This window comes from Anoplophora glabripennis, unplaced genomic scaffold, assembly GCF_000390285.2.
Source record: "Anoplophora glabripennis isolate ALB-LARVAE unplaced genomic scaffold, Agla_2.0 scaffold53, whole genome shotgun sequence".
In the NCBI taxonomy this organism is placed as follows: domain Eukaryota; kingdom Metazoa; phylum Arthropoda; class Insecta; order Coleoptera; family Cerambycidae; genus Anoplophora; species Anoplophora glabripennis.
Window position 1 is genome coordinate 619,414 of NW_019416376.1, and position 14,875 is coordinate 634,288.

Sequence of the window (14,875 nt, forward strand, 5' to 3'; positions counted from 1 at the left end):
ATGTACCTAAGCATGATTTCAGATTTGTCAATTACTACTACTTTAATGTTACACTTGTTATTTCATTTAATTTACTTAATAATAAATAATTAGAATACTTACTATGAATAAATTTGTTCCAAATTCGGATTGTGTATTCTAATCCACTCCTACATATTTCCAAAAAGTCTTCATTGGTATAACAAGTCTGTCTAGCAGCCATATCGCCATTGTCGAAACTTTATCAAAAAAATATATATTTTCTAATAAATTACCTACACTAATGATTCAAATGTCAGCAGCAGTTTCTTGTGCAAATATCTAAAAGACGAATATCAGAAAATTTGAAAGGCAATCGAGCTTACCCGTGAATAATTCGTCAGTGTGCATACAATTAATATAATGTTTTGAAGTAGCACGCTACCAGGCGATAAAAATTAAAAGCATATATCTACGGCTCTAATTAGAACCGATATTTTTATGCCCGACACGTTTCCATTTGTTTTTGTGTTTTTTCTTCAAAAGAACTGCTTTTATAGCTTGAATTTACGGCAGGTATTTATCACACAATATAATTGTTTTCTTACAAATTATTATTATTATTATTTACAAATCACGCTGTATATAACTTTTAGTGATAATGACAATATCAACGGGTGTACCTTTTAGAACCGGTGGAAGTAGAATTTATCAATACATAGCAGCTGTCGCAGGTAAGAAAGTCATAACAATTATTTAAAAAACAGTATTCAAAATATGCGCTGCGATACGTATAATAACAAAGAACATATCAAAATGTCGAAATTCACCGTGTTGCTGCTGGAAGACGCAGAAAAACTGAATTAAGATCCAATTTCTTTCTTTATTTATTTTAGAAAACAGTGCAATTATTTCTTGGGTGGATTTAATATATACAGGGTTAATCACTACAATCTGACAACTTATTGCGAGTTTCTTATTAAAATTACAAAAAAGTTTTTAATACAAAAGTTTTAGCATATTTTTATGAATTTTTATAATACAGTATTAGAAAAAAAAATTGAATAATGGAAATTACCAGAGCAGTACGAAATTATTTAAATAATAGGTTTGATTTGTAGAATGGAGGAAATACTCAATGGCCTCCAAATGGCCCAGACCTTACACCCTTGGACAGTTTTATGTGAAGTTACTTAAAAAACGAGGTTTATAAGGAAACTAGTGTAAACTTAGATGAACTAAGACATAAAGTTGATCAATGAATACAAAATTTAAGTGAATTTAATTCCCATTTCATACTAAATGCAGTTCTGAAAATTAATGAGGATTATACGAATTGCATCAATAATAATGGCGGTCACATTAAGCATCTGTGACCATTCGTGTTTTAGTTGGTTTTTATTAATTAGGTATTAAAATTCTGTTAAAGTTAAGATTGTTAAAGTTAAGAATGATTTTCATTATTATCATAAAATAAACGGATAACTTCAAATTTTTCGTTCTCACTAAACATTATTTCTTTGTTAAAATAGTTTGTTATAGGAAATAAATTAACGATAATAAATAAACTTCTGTCAAAGTCATTTGTTTGTTCCGCGTGCCTCGTCCATAGCCACTGCGATCCGTTAGACATTTTCCTTCCTGTTTTTTCAAAAATAGTTTTAAACTGAAATATGTCGAAAAGTCCTGAATCAAACAGTAACATATTATATATTTTTGAAAAGAGAAAAATATAACGAAGCTAAGTATGCATAAGTATGCTGTATATAGGGTATTTCATTGAAAACAAAAATTTCTTTAATTTAGCGATTTTCATTAATCAGTTGCTAACACTGTGTTATAAAAATTCATAAAAAAGCTAAAACTTTTGTATTAAAAACATTTTTGTAATTTCAATAATAAACTCACAATAAGTTGTCAGATTATAGTTACTAACCCTGTGCAATTGTGGGGAAAAAAGAGTTACTATCTAAAATACTATGAGAGATTTAAAGAACAATGATAATACGAGGTATAATCAAAAAGTAACGCAAATTTTCAAATTGCACGTGTTATATCTTGTTTATGAAGTCGATTATTATTTTTTTTGTAGTGACAGCACTGCCAGTAATGTACCTACGCTGATATAAAAATGTATAATATTACAGGGGGATTACTTTGAAGAGGATAGGATAAAGGATTAAATAAATACTTTCTAAGAAAATTAACAGTTCCCGCTACTTTCTGATAAAACCTCGTTTTTTGTACTTAATCTTAACTCAAATACTCCACCATTTTTTTATCACAGTCAATCTGAGTATAATATGCAGCGAAATGCACTACGGATGGTCATCACCATTTGGTCCAGTGTTGGCCAACGGCAAATACAAATTTACAATAACCAACAACGAATCATCGTGGCTAACCGTAATCCCACTCACTGGAGCCATTTTTGGAGCCTTTGTAACTGGTTTAGTAGTGGATATTTTTGGTAGAAAGAGGATGATTATATTCTCTTTCCTTCCCTTCGTTGCTTCTTGGTTGTTAATTGGCTTTGCGGAGTCATCCACTTTGATGTTTGTTGGGAGGTTAGTATAAAAAACTGAATTGAGCAAAATTATTCTGAATGAAAGCAGCATAGAGGTCAGCACAATGTTTAATACAGATTCAAAATTAAAAGCTTTATACCGAATTTTCACTTTGATATTTAATAATTTTGCTATTTAATCATAATTCTACCAGCTTTAAACTTTAATTGACTATCTTATTAGAATATTTGAAAATAATATACACTCTTTTACGTATAGTCCATCCGTACTAGTTTTATTCGATGCAGACAGGTCCAACATACACAACGACATTAAAATCACTCCGATTGGACCACTCCTACGCCCAGCGGTGGCAACCGAACATTTGTTACACTTTGAAAGTTTATACCCCTCTACGCACATATATTTTCCTAACATCTAGCGTTACCCTAGCGATTTCTTAAACATTTCTACTGTTAAAAAAGAGTATTTTATTTAAAACATTTCTTAAGACTCTACGATCCTTCAAGCTATTCTACAGACCAGGATCAAAGACCTGTGCATTGTCGTGAAAAATTTCCCAATATTTTTTCTAGATCGATTTTCGACCTTGTACTTTGTATATAAGTGCCAAAAAAATGTATAGATAGATAGAATTTATATATTCAAAGTTATAGAACAATATTGACTTTTATAGTAATTAATAAATTAAAATTATAGCAATGTTACTGAGCATGCGCATTAAAGATAATTTCATGTAAGTCAAGTATCCTCGCAACAGGATATCATTCAAGAAAAGTTTGGTATTGGTTAAAAGTACGTCTATAATAAACCACTTCAAGAAAAAAAACACTCAATAAACACACTGACATAGCACAACACCAAGAAAAACAATGAAAATACTTAGTGGAACTAGAAAAAGTCAACAAAAGAAGAAAAAAATACATTAATGGTGACAGCGATAACATATCAAATAAAATAATTTAATTAAAAATTATTGTCATTAATTTTCTCATAGGTTGCATCAATCATGGATGATAATTCAAAAACTATAAGAGAGCATTGTTGGCAAATATTACATTATACAAAAGGCGAGAACTCAAGTTCACCAGATAACACTTAATTCTTGCTCAATGTAGAATCTTTAGGAACCGTTTTAACAAATTGTTAGGAACTCCTATTGTCTATTTTGTCTACCACAAGTGAAATCAGCTTCGAAACTTTGTTCCACTGTTACATCCTGATATTTCTATTCTGGCAGGTTTCTGGCAGGAACAACGGACGGGTTGTCTTTTACAGCGGTACCCATGTATCTCGGAGAGATAGCCGACCCACAGATAAGAGGACTACTGGTATCGACATGCCCAGTCTGTATTGTCTTTGGTATTCTCTTAATAAATATCCTCGGGGCCTGTTTACCACTCGACACCACAGCATTCATATCAACCATATTACCTCTTCTATTACTGATCATATTTCCGTGGATGCCAGAGAGTCCGTATTTTTATTTAATGAAGGGGAACGAAGAAGAGGCAAGGGAGAGTCTTCGGATCTTCAGAGGCGTTGAGGATGTCACAGTGGAGCTGAATAGGATATCTAGCGCTGTCAAGGAGCAACAAGAGAAGAAAGGGTCGTTTCTTGACTTGTTTAGGGTGGAGAGTAACAGGAAAGGGATGTTCATCACTTTAGGTTTGTGCACTGAAACTGTAATAAATCGTGTCATTTAATATTTTATTTTTTAAGTAAAACTATCTGAATATAAATACGAACTAATTTTGGGACCTATGTTCATAAGAACTTTTTTGATGATCTCACGTGTAGAATAATTCTTCAAGTTTGTGCATATAGGTCACCCCGTATTTAAGAAAAACAGTATATGAATATGAATTAAAATATATTTTTTAGGATTGCGAAGTTTTCAGCAACTTACCGGTTCCATGGTCATCATATTCTACTGCAAAACCATTTTCGAAGAAGCAAGAGGATTCTCGCCGAGCCTTTCCACCATAATTTACTTCAGCGTTCAGCTGGTTCTGTCCATTGCTTCCTCCTTCGTAGTGGACTTCTTCGGAAGGAAACCGCTTCTTATTGTTTCGATAATAGGTTCGGCGTTGTCGTTATTAGCGATTGCGATTTACTTGTACTTACAAGAAATCGGGATCGATACGACTGAGTACAATTTTGCGCCTTTAGTAGCTCTTATCTGTTTCGTTGTTACTTTTAGTATCGGACTGCATACTATCCCACTCTTGATCATGGGAGAAATATTCCCAACCGACGTCAAAGCTTTGGCTTTATGCGTTATGGATATCTATTTTAGCGTCCTCGTTATTTGTATTTCGATGTTTTTCCACTGGTCAAAATGCATTGGAATGTACGTACCATTTCTTACATTTACAGGGTGTTGTATTTTAGGACTACTTTTTATTTTATTCTATGTTCCTGAAACCAAGAGAAAGACTTTAGAGGATATACAAGCCGAACTCCAAGGCGAGGGAATAGTTGGGCATAAGATAGTAGTTAACGAAGCTGATTTGTATGAACTAAACTGAGATGGTATTTTGATATTTAAATAAACCAAGGAAAATGTTTAAAGGTTATCTCTCAACAAATGGGTGTTTACCTTTATTTATAGGTAATTTGTTTTATTTAGGTTGTTAAGGTGCAAATTGATGGACATATCAATCATTTTTAAATTAATATTGTTAATAGTTATATTACATTTTTGTATATTATGTAGTTCTATTTGTAAATAAACTAATTTTAGTAAGAATGTTGTCTTGTACAAACACAGAAGTAGGTAATTACTATCACAAACTGATTTCAATAATATTTGCCAACAAATATGACAACAGCATCATTTACATTATAATTCAGCTTAGGCTACACATAATTTCTCTATTTATCTGGTTGCATAAATCATATGATTTAAACGTAAAGTATTACTGAATATTATTTATTAATTAAATATTTATTATTCAATGCCTGCCAAGAATTGTCTATTTCAATAATTTTAACCTCAGATAAATTTTAATCAGATTTTTCATATTCATATAACATTATATTTCTACATTTACAGTGTTTTGTGGAATAGATGCCGTTCTTTTTATTTGTTAACTTACATTTATTTAAGGAAGTGAATTTTTTGATAAAATAAAATACAGCTGAAGCAAATCATCAATCATAAAATTGCGGTTGTTCGTAGAAATAATTGTTGATCTCTGTGCTGTTTAATTGTACAAATTAAAGTAAAAAAAATCGAAATTCTTAATTAGATTCCTCACAGTAAAATATATTCCTTTATAGAACCATGTGCCTTGAAGAAGAAAAAAACATACTTTATTTAACAAACCTATTTATAGTTTTTTATTGTTTTGACTTCTGTTTAATTCATAACAAAATTTGGTACACAAATACAACTTGGATTTAAAGCCAGCAGCTGATGACGCTGCGACTTGCCAAAGATTTGTCAAAAGTAGTCGAAACAAATACCGTATCGTGTAGATGGTGCATATCGATAGATTCGAAAGCATATCTATTTTTTTTTACGTATCCTACAATCTTGGAAACAGGACAACTTCCTTAGTGCAGTGTGATTTTAGTATGATAAACACAGTCACAAAAATGAACAGGAAGTAGGTACAATAGTTATTTTTAAACTTACTTATTAATTTGTGGGACATTTATAATGTAAGTATATTTTTACATCATTACATTTTACATCACCCTCAAAAGTAAATATGGAAACAATCATCAATATCCGTAATCCTGCAAATTTTGCTTGAAACAATGTTGACGAGTTTTCCAGAGAAAAGTAAGTTTGACTTACAAATGGTCTGCAAGGACATACAATGAAATTTTTTTAACCCCATATCCGGATGTAAAATTTGTTGCTATATCGTATGTTGATGTCGTACAAACTTTTTCATAGGACTCAATCACATAGTGAGGTTCGGGATTTTTCGAAACACCCCGTATAAGAAACTCTCTAAAAGGCATTTCCAGTATACATATTACATTGCCATTCATTATGAGCCACATCTATCACATTTCGTCGTTGACTAATTTGACCAATTAAAAGTTGTTATTTTCCTTTCTCGGTCAGCAATCATGACACTTGCTGGAGACAGTCAATTGTTTTATTAAGACGCAAACTTTTAATATTAACCCGATCGGATTGGTTTCAGCAGACACTGTTGAGTAAAATGTCTCGTATGCAGAAGTAGTTTAAATGCCTCAGAAAGCATCTTGTGGTTGTACGTCGCATATCTCTATATGTCACTCATGTTAAAGTAATAAGTTTCCGTAATAATGAAAATATCCGCGAGTGCACCTTTCAAAATCACAGGAAGTAGAATTTATCAGTACGTCGCAGCTATCGCAGGTACGGAACTCAGTCTTTTTTAATGCATGATAATTATTATTAATATACGCTAGTCATAAAATTAAGGGAAATTAAAAAATTCCCAAATTTTTGGGTGATTTTTAAAGAGTTGTAACTTAGAGGGAAATTAAGAATCAAATTAAAGCAAATTTAAGCTTCAAATTTCTAGTTCTCGGATTTTGACTTTAAAAGTTTTTAGCGCGGTTTTTGAGAAAACCAACTTAAAAAAATTTCAAAATTTTTTCTCGTCCTTAAAAAGGTCTTCAATATTTTTTCTTTGGTAATTTCACCACAAAGCTCTTTTAGATAATATAATTCCCTTCAATTTGAGCGGTTCCAAAGCTCTGTACGATGAACTGTCCGAGTTATCGTCGATCAAAACAAAAAAGTAATTTTTGAATTTTGCAATCGATTATTCTGGAAATAAGGATCGTACAGAAAATCCAAGTAGGGTTTTGAAAACTGAAAAGTATTCTCTAGAAGCCGTAATTATTGGTTTTTGATAAAAAAAAATGTTGGTTGGAAAAAAGTATCCTAAAGAAACCCTGACAGTTTCAAAGCGCTGTGATTTTTTTTCCTAGTGCCCGGAATGTTTAAATTTGTCGTTATTGCTGAAAATCAATGTAACCAGTAATTTTTCACTTTTATGCATTTTTTTATGTTGAAAATGGTTTTTTCAGCAATAATCCATATTTTCTTCATCAAAAAACCTAAATTATTAAAAAAAAATTAAAAAACATTTTTTTTTTTTATAAAAAACCGATAATTACGACTTATCAGTTTTCAAAACCTTTCTTGGATTTTCTGTAGGTGCGATCATTATTTCCCGAGTAATTGATTGCAAAAGTCAAAAAGTACTTTTTTATTTTGATCGACGATAACAGCGCAACATCATCTTACAGGGCTCTGGAACCGCTCAATTTGAGGGAAATTAAATTATCTAAAAGGGCTTTATGGTAAAGTTACCAAAAAAAAATTATTGAAGTCCACAGACCTTTTTAAAGACAAGCAAACATTTTAAAAATTTGGATGTTTTGATTCACAATGGATAAGATCTAGATTGCTATGGAACCATTGCATATTTATGTTTTTTCTGTATTAGCTGAGCCACTTGATCTCTACAATTTTGTGAAATATATCATCGAATTTTCTTAATCCACATACAAGTCAACAACACAACAACTTTTTGAATCCGATTTTTTATTGTATACTTACTAATGCATGGACCATAGAAATAATCAGAGTAATTAAAATAAGAAAGAACAAGTAGGTAACTCACTCACACAATATAATATAATTTTTTTATTAATAATATAACGACTACTATAAAGTAATGTTTTTACATGTAGCTTGAACCATATGTTACTGTCAAGTCACTCCCATTTTTTTTAATTTTTGGTAATATTGAAAATTTTTCTTAGCACCAAAAAAAAATATTTTTGATTTACTATAATTTTAATTTTAAATTGTGTTCTTCAGATTATTCCTTAGCAGTTTGTGACAATATTGCACGCTTGATCCAGATCATTGAACCAAATTGATGATATAGTTGAACTTGAAATTTACATTGTTGAACTGATTGTAAAATGAAAGCAGCGTTTTGTCTTCTTTTATTTGACATAAAAACATAATTATACTAATTTCAAACCCCTTAAAGTCATCTAAACAAATTACTGTGTGTATCAGACGCTGAGGATAGGGTTTTTACTCAAAACCTCATTTTTTAATGCTTCAAGTCTTTTTTCAAACTGGCAAATTGCTCTGCTAATTTGTCAACAGGTGCACTTACTTCTTTGGGCCCCATTTGGGACATGCTGAGTCATTGACAGAAATGTCGATGCATAATTTACACTAAATACTGATAATAAAGTTTGCTCACTACAACAATAGTAAGAGCCCAACAGAAGCATCTACCAACTATGGAGCGACATCTGAAAAATGAAAATATATGTTTTTTGTTCTTAATGTTGACCCTTATGATTTTTCTGTATATTTTTTCTACCGTAGCCAATTTGGGAGTAGTATGTAGCGAAATGCACTATGGGTGGTCGTCACCATTTGGTCCTGTGCTACTCGAAGGTAAATATAAATTTACTATAACCAGTAACGAATCATCATGGTTGACCGTAACCCCACTCATTGGAGCCGTTTTTGGTGCATTTGTCACCGGTTTGGTAGTGGACACTTTTGGTAGAAAAAGAATGATTGTATTCTCTTCTGTTCCTTTCATTGCTTCCTGGTTACTAATCGGCTTTGCGGACTCATCCACGTTGATGTTTGTAGGCAGGTTAGTAACATTACTGAATTTTGAGAAATGTTGATCGAATGTGAGTCGAGATTAAATCTATATTAAAAAAATTTAGTTAGCGAAATTTTTAATAAAAATTCAATACTTGGAACTTTTTATGGCAGATGGCACTAAGCCCTCACTTTGAATTAAATAATTTTGATCTTTTAACCAACAATTCTAAGAACCTACAAATTTTAATTGATGATCTCATTAAATATTTCGAAACTATGCACTTATTCTTCTCAATTAACCAATCAAATTTAATAAGCATGGTTCCAGTAATGTCAGGTTAGTTTTGATGGTAAACTAGATCATACCGAAAGACACATGTTTCAAATGTGGCAAAAGACGAACGATTTCGAAGATACTAGAAAACTATCAAGTATTAATAAGAATGAACTTAATAGCCTACCATTTGTTCACTGTTGATTAATTTGTACTAATACATTTTAAAGAAATGTATAATACTAAAACTAACAATAAAAGATTTGTGTGATAAACTTTGGGGAGTGATCTTTTCCGTCGAAATAAATAAAACCGTTAGAAAAAACACTTTAGTGCTTTAATAAATATACCTACTGATCAGAGAGCTGTTAGGAATAATTTTAGGAGATGTTACCCTTATTATTTAATTTGTTTCTCAATAAGAACCTATCCTGAAAGTTTGTAGGTATTATTTCCTCTGTATTTCTATTTCAAAGGTTTCTGGCTGGAGCTATAGATGGACTTTCTTTCATAGCGGTTCCCATGTATCTCGGAGAGATAGCCGAACCCAAGATAAGGGGGTTGCTGTCATCAGTGTGCCCAGTGAGTATTGTCTTTGGTATACTTTTAATAAACGTTCTCGGCACCTATTTACCACTCGACACCACAGCATTCATATCAACCATATTACCTCTTCTATTACTGATCACATTCCCGTGGATGCCAGAGAGTCCGTATTTTTATTTAATGAAGGGGAACGAAGAAGAAGCAAGGAAGAGTCTCCAGATCTTCAGAGGCGTTGAGGATGTCACTGTGGAGCTGAATAGGATATCTAGCGCTGTCAAGGAGCAACAGGAGAATAAAGGGTCGTTTCTTGACTTATTTAGAGTGAATAGCAATAGGAAGGCAATATTCATCACTTTAGGTTCGTATATCGAAGTTTTTAATACAGATAACATAGATATAATCTAATTGCAAATTCAATTTAATAAATAAGAATTTTTGAGCCAGAACTAAACTAATTGAAGAAAGGTATGGTATCTAGAGAATTTTAAAGAAAATAATTTATAATTTTTATGGGGAACTATCCACTAATATAGAATAGGAAAAAATTGTTTTTAAACCTAGTGCTGATACCCTAGAAATTGAGATATTCGAAGAACAAAAGTTTTTTCTAAAGTGAAAATGAACTTCACTATGTGCTAAGTACAATCCTATATTATTCTTGATACGAAGGGACTAATGCAAAATAGATAAGGAAGGTGTTAAAATTCTAAATTTTTCTGAATTTGAATCCAAAGATTATTCTTATTACCTTCCTTGTAAACTAAATATACTGGAAATTGAAATAGCATGGCCCCATACTAGAATAACATTAAATGCACTGTTATTAAAGTTGGTAGCAACACTTGTGTGTCAAATTGCAAAGCAGATAAGTGTGAGTTTTTGTTGTGAATATGAATTGATTGATGAAACTAACAACCAAACATTGTTTAGTCTTAAATAATATCTAAAGCGAGTAAAATAATTTTACCAACATGTTAATTAATAAAATTATTACTTTTTCAGGATTAAGAACAGTGCAACAACTTACTGGCACGACAGTTATCATTTTCTACTGCAAAACCATATTCAAAGAAGCGGGAGGATTTTCACCGAGCCTTTCCACCATAATTTACTTCAGTGTTCAGTTGGTTCTGGCCGTCGTCTCCTCCATCGTAGTAGATTTGTGCGGAAGAAAGCCGCTTCTTATAACTTCGATAATAGGCACAGCGCTGTCGTTATTAGNAATTTGAATTTTAATACGAGTGAGGTCGACAAAGTAGAAAAATAATTGACACAATTTTCTGGTTTATGCCGTTTCGTACTACTTTCTTCTTTGCAATAAGCTTTAATTTATTCACGAGAAAAACGTTGATCAAAACGAAAAATTTTCCGCAACTTTTCCAAAGCCCTATTTTCTTAAGTGCTTAGTAGGACATATGCCAATGTTTTTTATGAGCTTTTCGAATATAATAATGTCATATTTCTAATTGGCATTAATGAGAAATTGGTAGATAATTAAAGATGTTTTTCACATTTTCTTACAAAGTTTTCCATTTTTAGATCATTGCGACACTTATGCCAAAAAAATTTTATGATAAAATCGATACTTCTCTTCAACTTACGAACATGGCATAACTGAGAAATACGTCGCTGTACACATTATTTTTTTGAAAAGGAAAATTTAATTTTCACAGGTGTCCCGCAGCCCATCTTTTAAATTTAGTTTATTGTACTTGTCTCTCGGTTACCTTTCAGTACTCTCAGAGGCATNTATACTTTTAATAAACGTTCTCGGCACCTATTTACCACTCGACACCACAGCATTCATATCAACCATATTACCTCTTCTATTACTGACCACATTCCCGTGGATGCCAGAGAGTCCGTATTTTTATTTAATGAAGGGGAACGAAGAAGAGGCAAGGAAGAGTCTCCAGATCTTCAGAGGCGTTGAGGATGTCACTGTGGAGCTGAATAGGATATCTAGCGCTGTCAAGGAGCAACAGGAGAATAAAGGGTCGTTTCTTGACTTATTTAGAGTGAATAGCAATAGGAAGGCAATATTCATCACTTTAGGTTCGTATATCGAAGTTTTTAATACAGATAACATAGATATAATCTAATTGCAAATTCAATTTAATAAATAAGAATTTTTGAGCCAGAACTAAACTAATTGAAGAAAGGTATGGTATCTAGAGAATTTTAAAGAAAATAATTTATAATTTTTATGGGGAACTATCCACTAATATAGAATAGGAAAAAATTGTTTTTAAACCTAGTGCTGATACCCTAGAAATTGAGATATTCGAAGAACAAAAGTTTTTTCTAAAGTGAAAATGAACTTCACTATGTGCTAAGTACAATCCTATATTATTCTTGATACGAAGGGACTAATGCAAAATAGATAAGGAAGGTGTTAAAATTCTAAATTTTTCTGAATTTGAATCCAAAGATTATTCTTATTACCTTCCTTGTAAACTAAATATACTGGAAATTGAAATAGCATGGCCCCATACTAGAATAACATTAAATGCACTGTTATTAAAGTTGGTAACAACACTTGTGTGTCAAATTGCAAAGCAGATAAGTGTGAGTTTTTGTTGAAAATATGAATTGATTGATGAAACTAACAACTAAACATTGTTTTGTCTTAAATAATATCTAAAGCGAGTAAAATAATTTTACCAACATGTTAATTAATAAAATTATTACTTTTTCAGGATTAAGAACAGTGCAACAACTTACTGGCACGACAGTTATCATTTTCTACTGCAAAACCATATTCAAAGAAGCGGGAGGATTTTCACCGAGCCTTTCCACCATAATTTACTTCAGTGTTCAGTTGGTTCTGGCCGTCGTCTCCTCCATCGTAGTAGATTTGTGCGGAAGAAAGCCGCTTCTTATAACTTCGATAATAGGCACAGCGCTGTCGTTATTAGCGCACGCAACTTATCTGTACTTACAAAAAATTGGATATGATACGACTGAGTACAATTTTGTGCCTTTAGCAGCTCTCCTTTGTTTCGTCGTTACATTTAGTATCGGGCTGCAAACTGTCCCACTCCTGATCATGGGAGAAATATTCCCAACTAACGTTAAGGCTTTTGCTCTATGCACGATGGACATATATTACAGCGTCTTCGTTACTTGTATGTCGAAGTTCTTCCACTGGTCTAAGGGAATTGGGATGCACGTGCCATTTTTTACATTTACGGGATGTTGTGTTCTAGGACTGATATTTATTTTGTTATACGTCCCTGAGACTAAGGGAAAGACCTTAGAGGACATTCAGGACGAGCTTCATGACAAAAAAACGGTTGTGGATAGGAGAATAATTAACGAAGCCTGTTTATATTGAATTCAAATTATATTTAGGTGTAAACACTTGATCCGATGAGGAAAATTTTCAAAAACCTTAGGGCACGTTGAATTAAAATACTAAAATACTCGTATAAAATTTCAAAAAATTGATTCTATAAATAAGAATAAATCTATGTTTAGTCAGATTAAAATAAATAATTTGGAATTTACATGTTCCTCATATATTAAATTGATTTGTTAAAGAAATATACAGCTTCTTGAACGCTTTGCTAATATGATAGTCCCATGATAACCCTTAAAATAAATTGTCAATTAGCCCCGATATATATAGGGTGGTCTTAAATTGATTTCCGATATTTTAGACTATATCTCAGAAAATAATACAAGTGCAGATCCCCTAGATCTGGGCGAGGTCCGGAACATTTCCAAAATTGCAAAAATGTTAAAAAACATATTTTATCTGAGTTTTTACTTATACATCTTGGAACCTATGCATTTGGAAGAATATTGAAGAGGAAATAAGTTTTAGAATTGAATTTGAAATAGCAAAAAAGTCAAAAAAATCAAATTTTTTGGATAATTTTTTTTTTAAATGTTTTAATTGCTCCGAAGGCATTCTAATTTTGGTAAAAAAAACTATATAGCATAGTGAAACAACACACCAAATTTCATTAAAATCGCAAAATAATTTTTTGAAAACAAATTTTAGAATGTTCAAAATTGTGCACAACCTCAAATAATAATCATCTAGATATTTGAAAGTTTTTTCACATAGAAAAGACCGCTCAACCTTTCAAATGGTTTTTAAAACATTGGAATCGGTTGATTAGGAGGTAAATTTTTAAAGTATCTTTTTTTTATTTTTAAAAAATTAGATTATATTACAATTTGCAATTATGTTTTTTTCAAAAATTATAATTTTAAAGTACTCAGAAAGCTGCCTTCCCCCACTTTTCGTGTTTTGAGTCACTTTTCGCGTGTGCGAGCGACAGCTTTTCCGCTGATTTATCTATGTTGCCGATTTTAAAAATTTACTGTGGCCGTCCTGATCAACCGAGTTCAATTTTTCAAAAAACGTTTGAAAGGTTAAGCGGCCTTTTCTATGTGAAANAGTGTTCAGTTGGTTCTGGCCGTCGTCTCCTCCATCGTAGTAGATTTATGCGGAAGAAAGCCGCTTCTTATAACTTCGATAATAGGCACAGCGCTGTCGTTATTAGCGCACGCAACTTATCTGTACTTACAAAAAATTGGATACGATACGACTGAGTACAATTTTGTGCCTTTAGCAGCTCTCCTTTGTTTCGTCGTTACATTTAGTATCGGGCTGCAAACTGTCCCACTCCTGATCATGGGAGAAATATTCCCAACTAACGTTAAGGCTTTTGCTCTATGCACGATGGACATATATTACAGCGTCTTCGTTACTTGTATGTCGAAGTTCTTCCACTGGTCTAAGGGAATTGGGATGCACGTGCCATTTTTTACATTTACGGGATGTTGTGTTCTAGGACTGATATTTATTTTGTTATACGTCCCTGAGACTAAGGGAAAGACCTTAGAGGACATTCAGGACGAGCTTCATGACAAAAAAACGGTTGTGGATAGGAGAATAATTAACGAAGCCTGTTTATATTGAATTCAAATTATATTTAGGTGTAAACACTT

General features: G+C 32.1%; 2 protein-coding genes across 2 annotated transcripts; both read left to right on the forward strand.

Annotated features, from left to right (window-relative positions):
• The first annotated feature begins 472 nt into the window (after positions 1-472).
• LOC108905569 (facilitated trehalose transporter Tret1-like) lies at positions 473-5,134 on the forward strand. Its single transcript, XM_018708511.1, has 5 exons — positions 473-534; positions 615-692; positions 2,246-2,525; positions 3,727-4,154; positions 4,371-5,134. Exons 2-5 carry the CDS (start codon positions 620-622, stop codon positions 5,015-5,017), a joined length of 1,428 nt encoding a protein of 475 aa, XP_018564027.1. The 5' UTR covers positions 473-534; positions 615-619; the 3' UTR covers positions 5,018-5,134.
• Positions 5,135-6,254: 1,120 nt separating this feature from the next.
• Positions 6,255-13,317, forward strand: LOC108905526 (facilitated trehalose transporter Tret1-like). The gene is made up of 4 exons (XM_018708411.1): positions 6,255-6,279; positions 8,857-9,136; positions 9,841-10,268; positions 12,610-13,317. The coding sequence occupies exons 1-4, from the start codon at positions 6,255-6,257 to the stop codon at positions 13,245-13,247; spliced, it is 1,371 nt and encodes a 456-aa protein (XP_018563927.1). The 3' UTR covers positions 13,248-13,317.
• The last annotated feature ends 1,558 nt before the right edge of the window (positions 13,318-14,875 follow it).

What these genes read in the sequence shown, in the direction of transcription:
- LOC108905569 (XM_018708511.1), top strand. Translation starts at nt 620, where the DNA reads ATGACAATATCAACGGGTGTACCTTTTAGAACCGGTGGAAGTAGAATT. An exon ending in ATACATAGCAGCTGTCGCAG is followed by an intron (nt 693 to 2,245) that starts GTAAGAAAGTCA and finishes TTTTTATCACAG; the next exon opens with TCAATCTGAGTATAATATGC. An exon ending in ACTTTGATGTTTGTTGGGAG is followed by an intron (nt 2,526 to 3,726) that starts GTTAGTATAAAA and finishes CTATTCTGGCAG; the next exon opens with GTTTCTGGCAGGAACAACGG.
- LOC108905526 (XM_018708411.1), top strand. Translation starts at nt 6,255, where the DNA reads ATGTTGACGAGTTTTCCAGAGAAAA. An exon ending in GACGAGTTTTCCAGAGAAAA is followed by an intron (nt 6,280 to 8,856) that starts GTAAGTTTGACT and finishes TTTCTACCGTAG; the next exon opens with CCAATTTGGGAGTAGTATGT. An exon ending in ACGTTGATGTTTGTAGGCAG is followed by an intron (nt 9,137 to 9,840) that starts GTTAGTAACATT and finishes TCTATTTCAAAG; the next exon opens with GTTTCTGGCTGGAGCTATAG.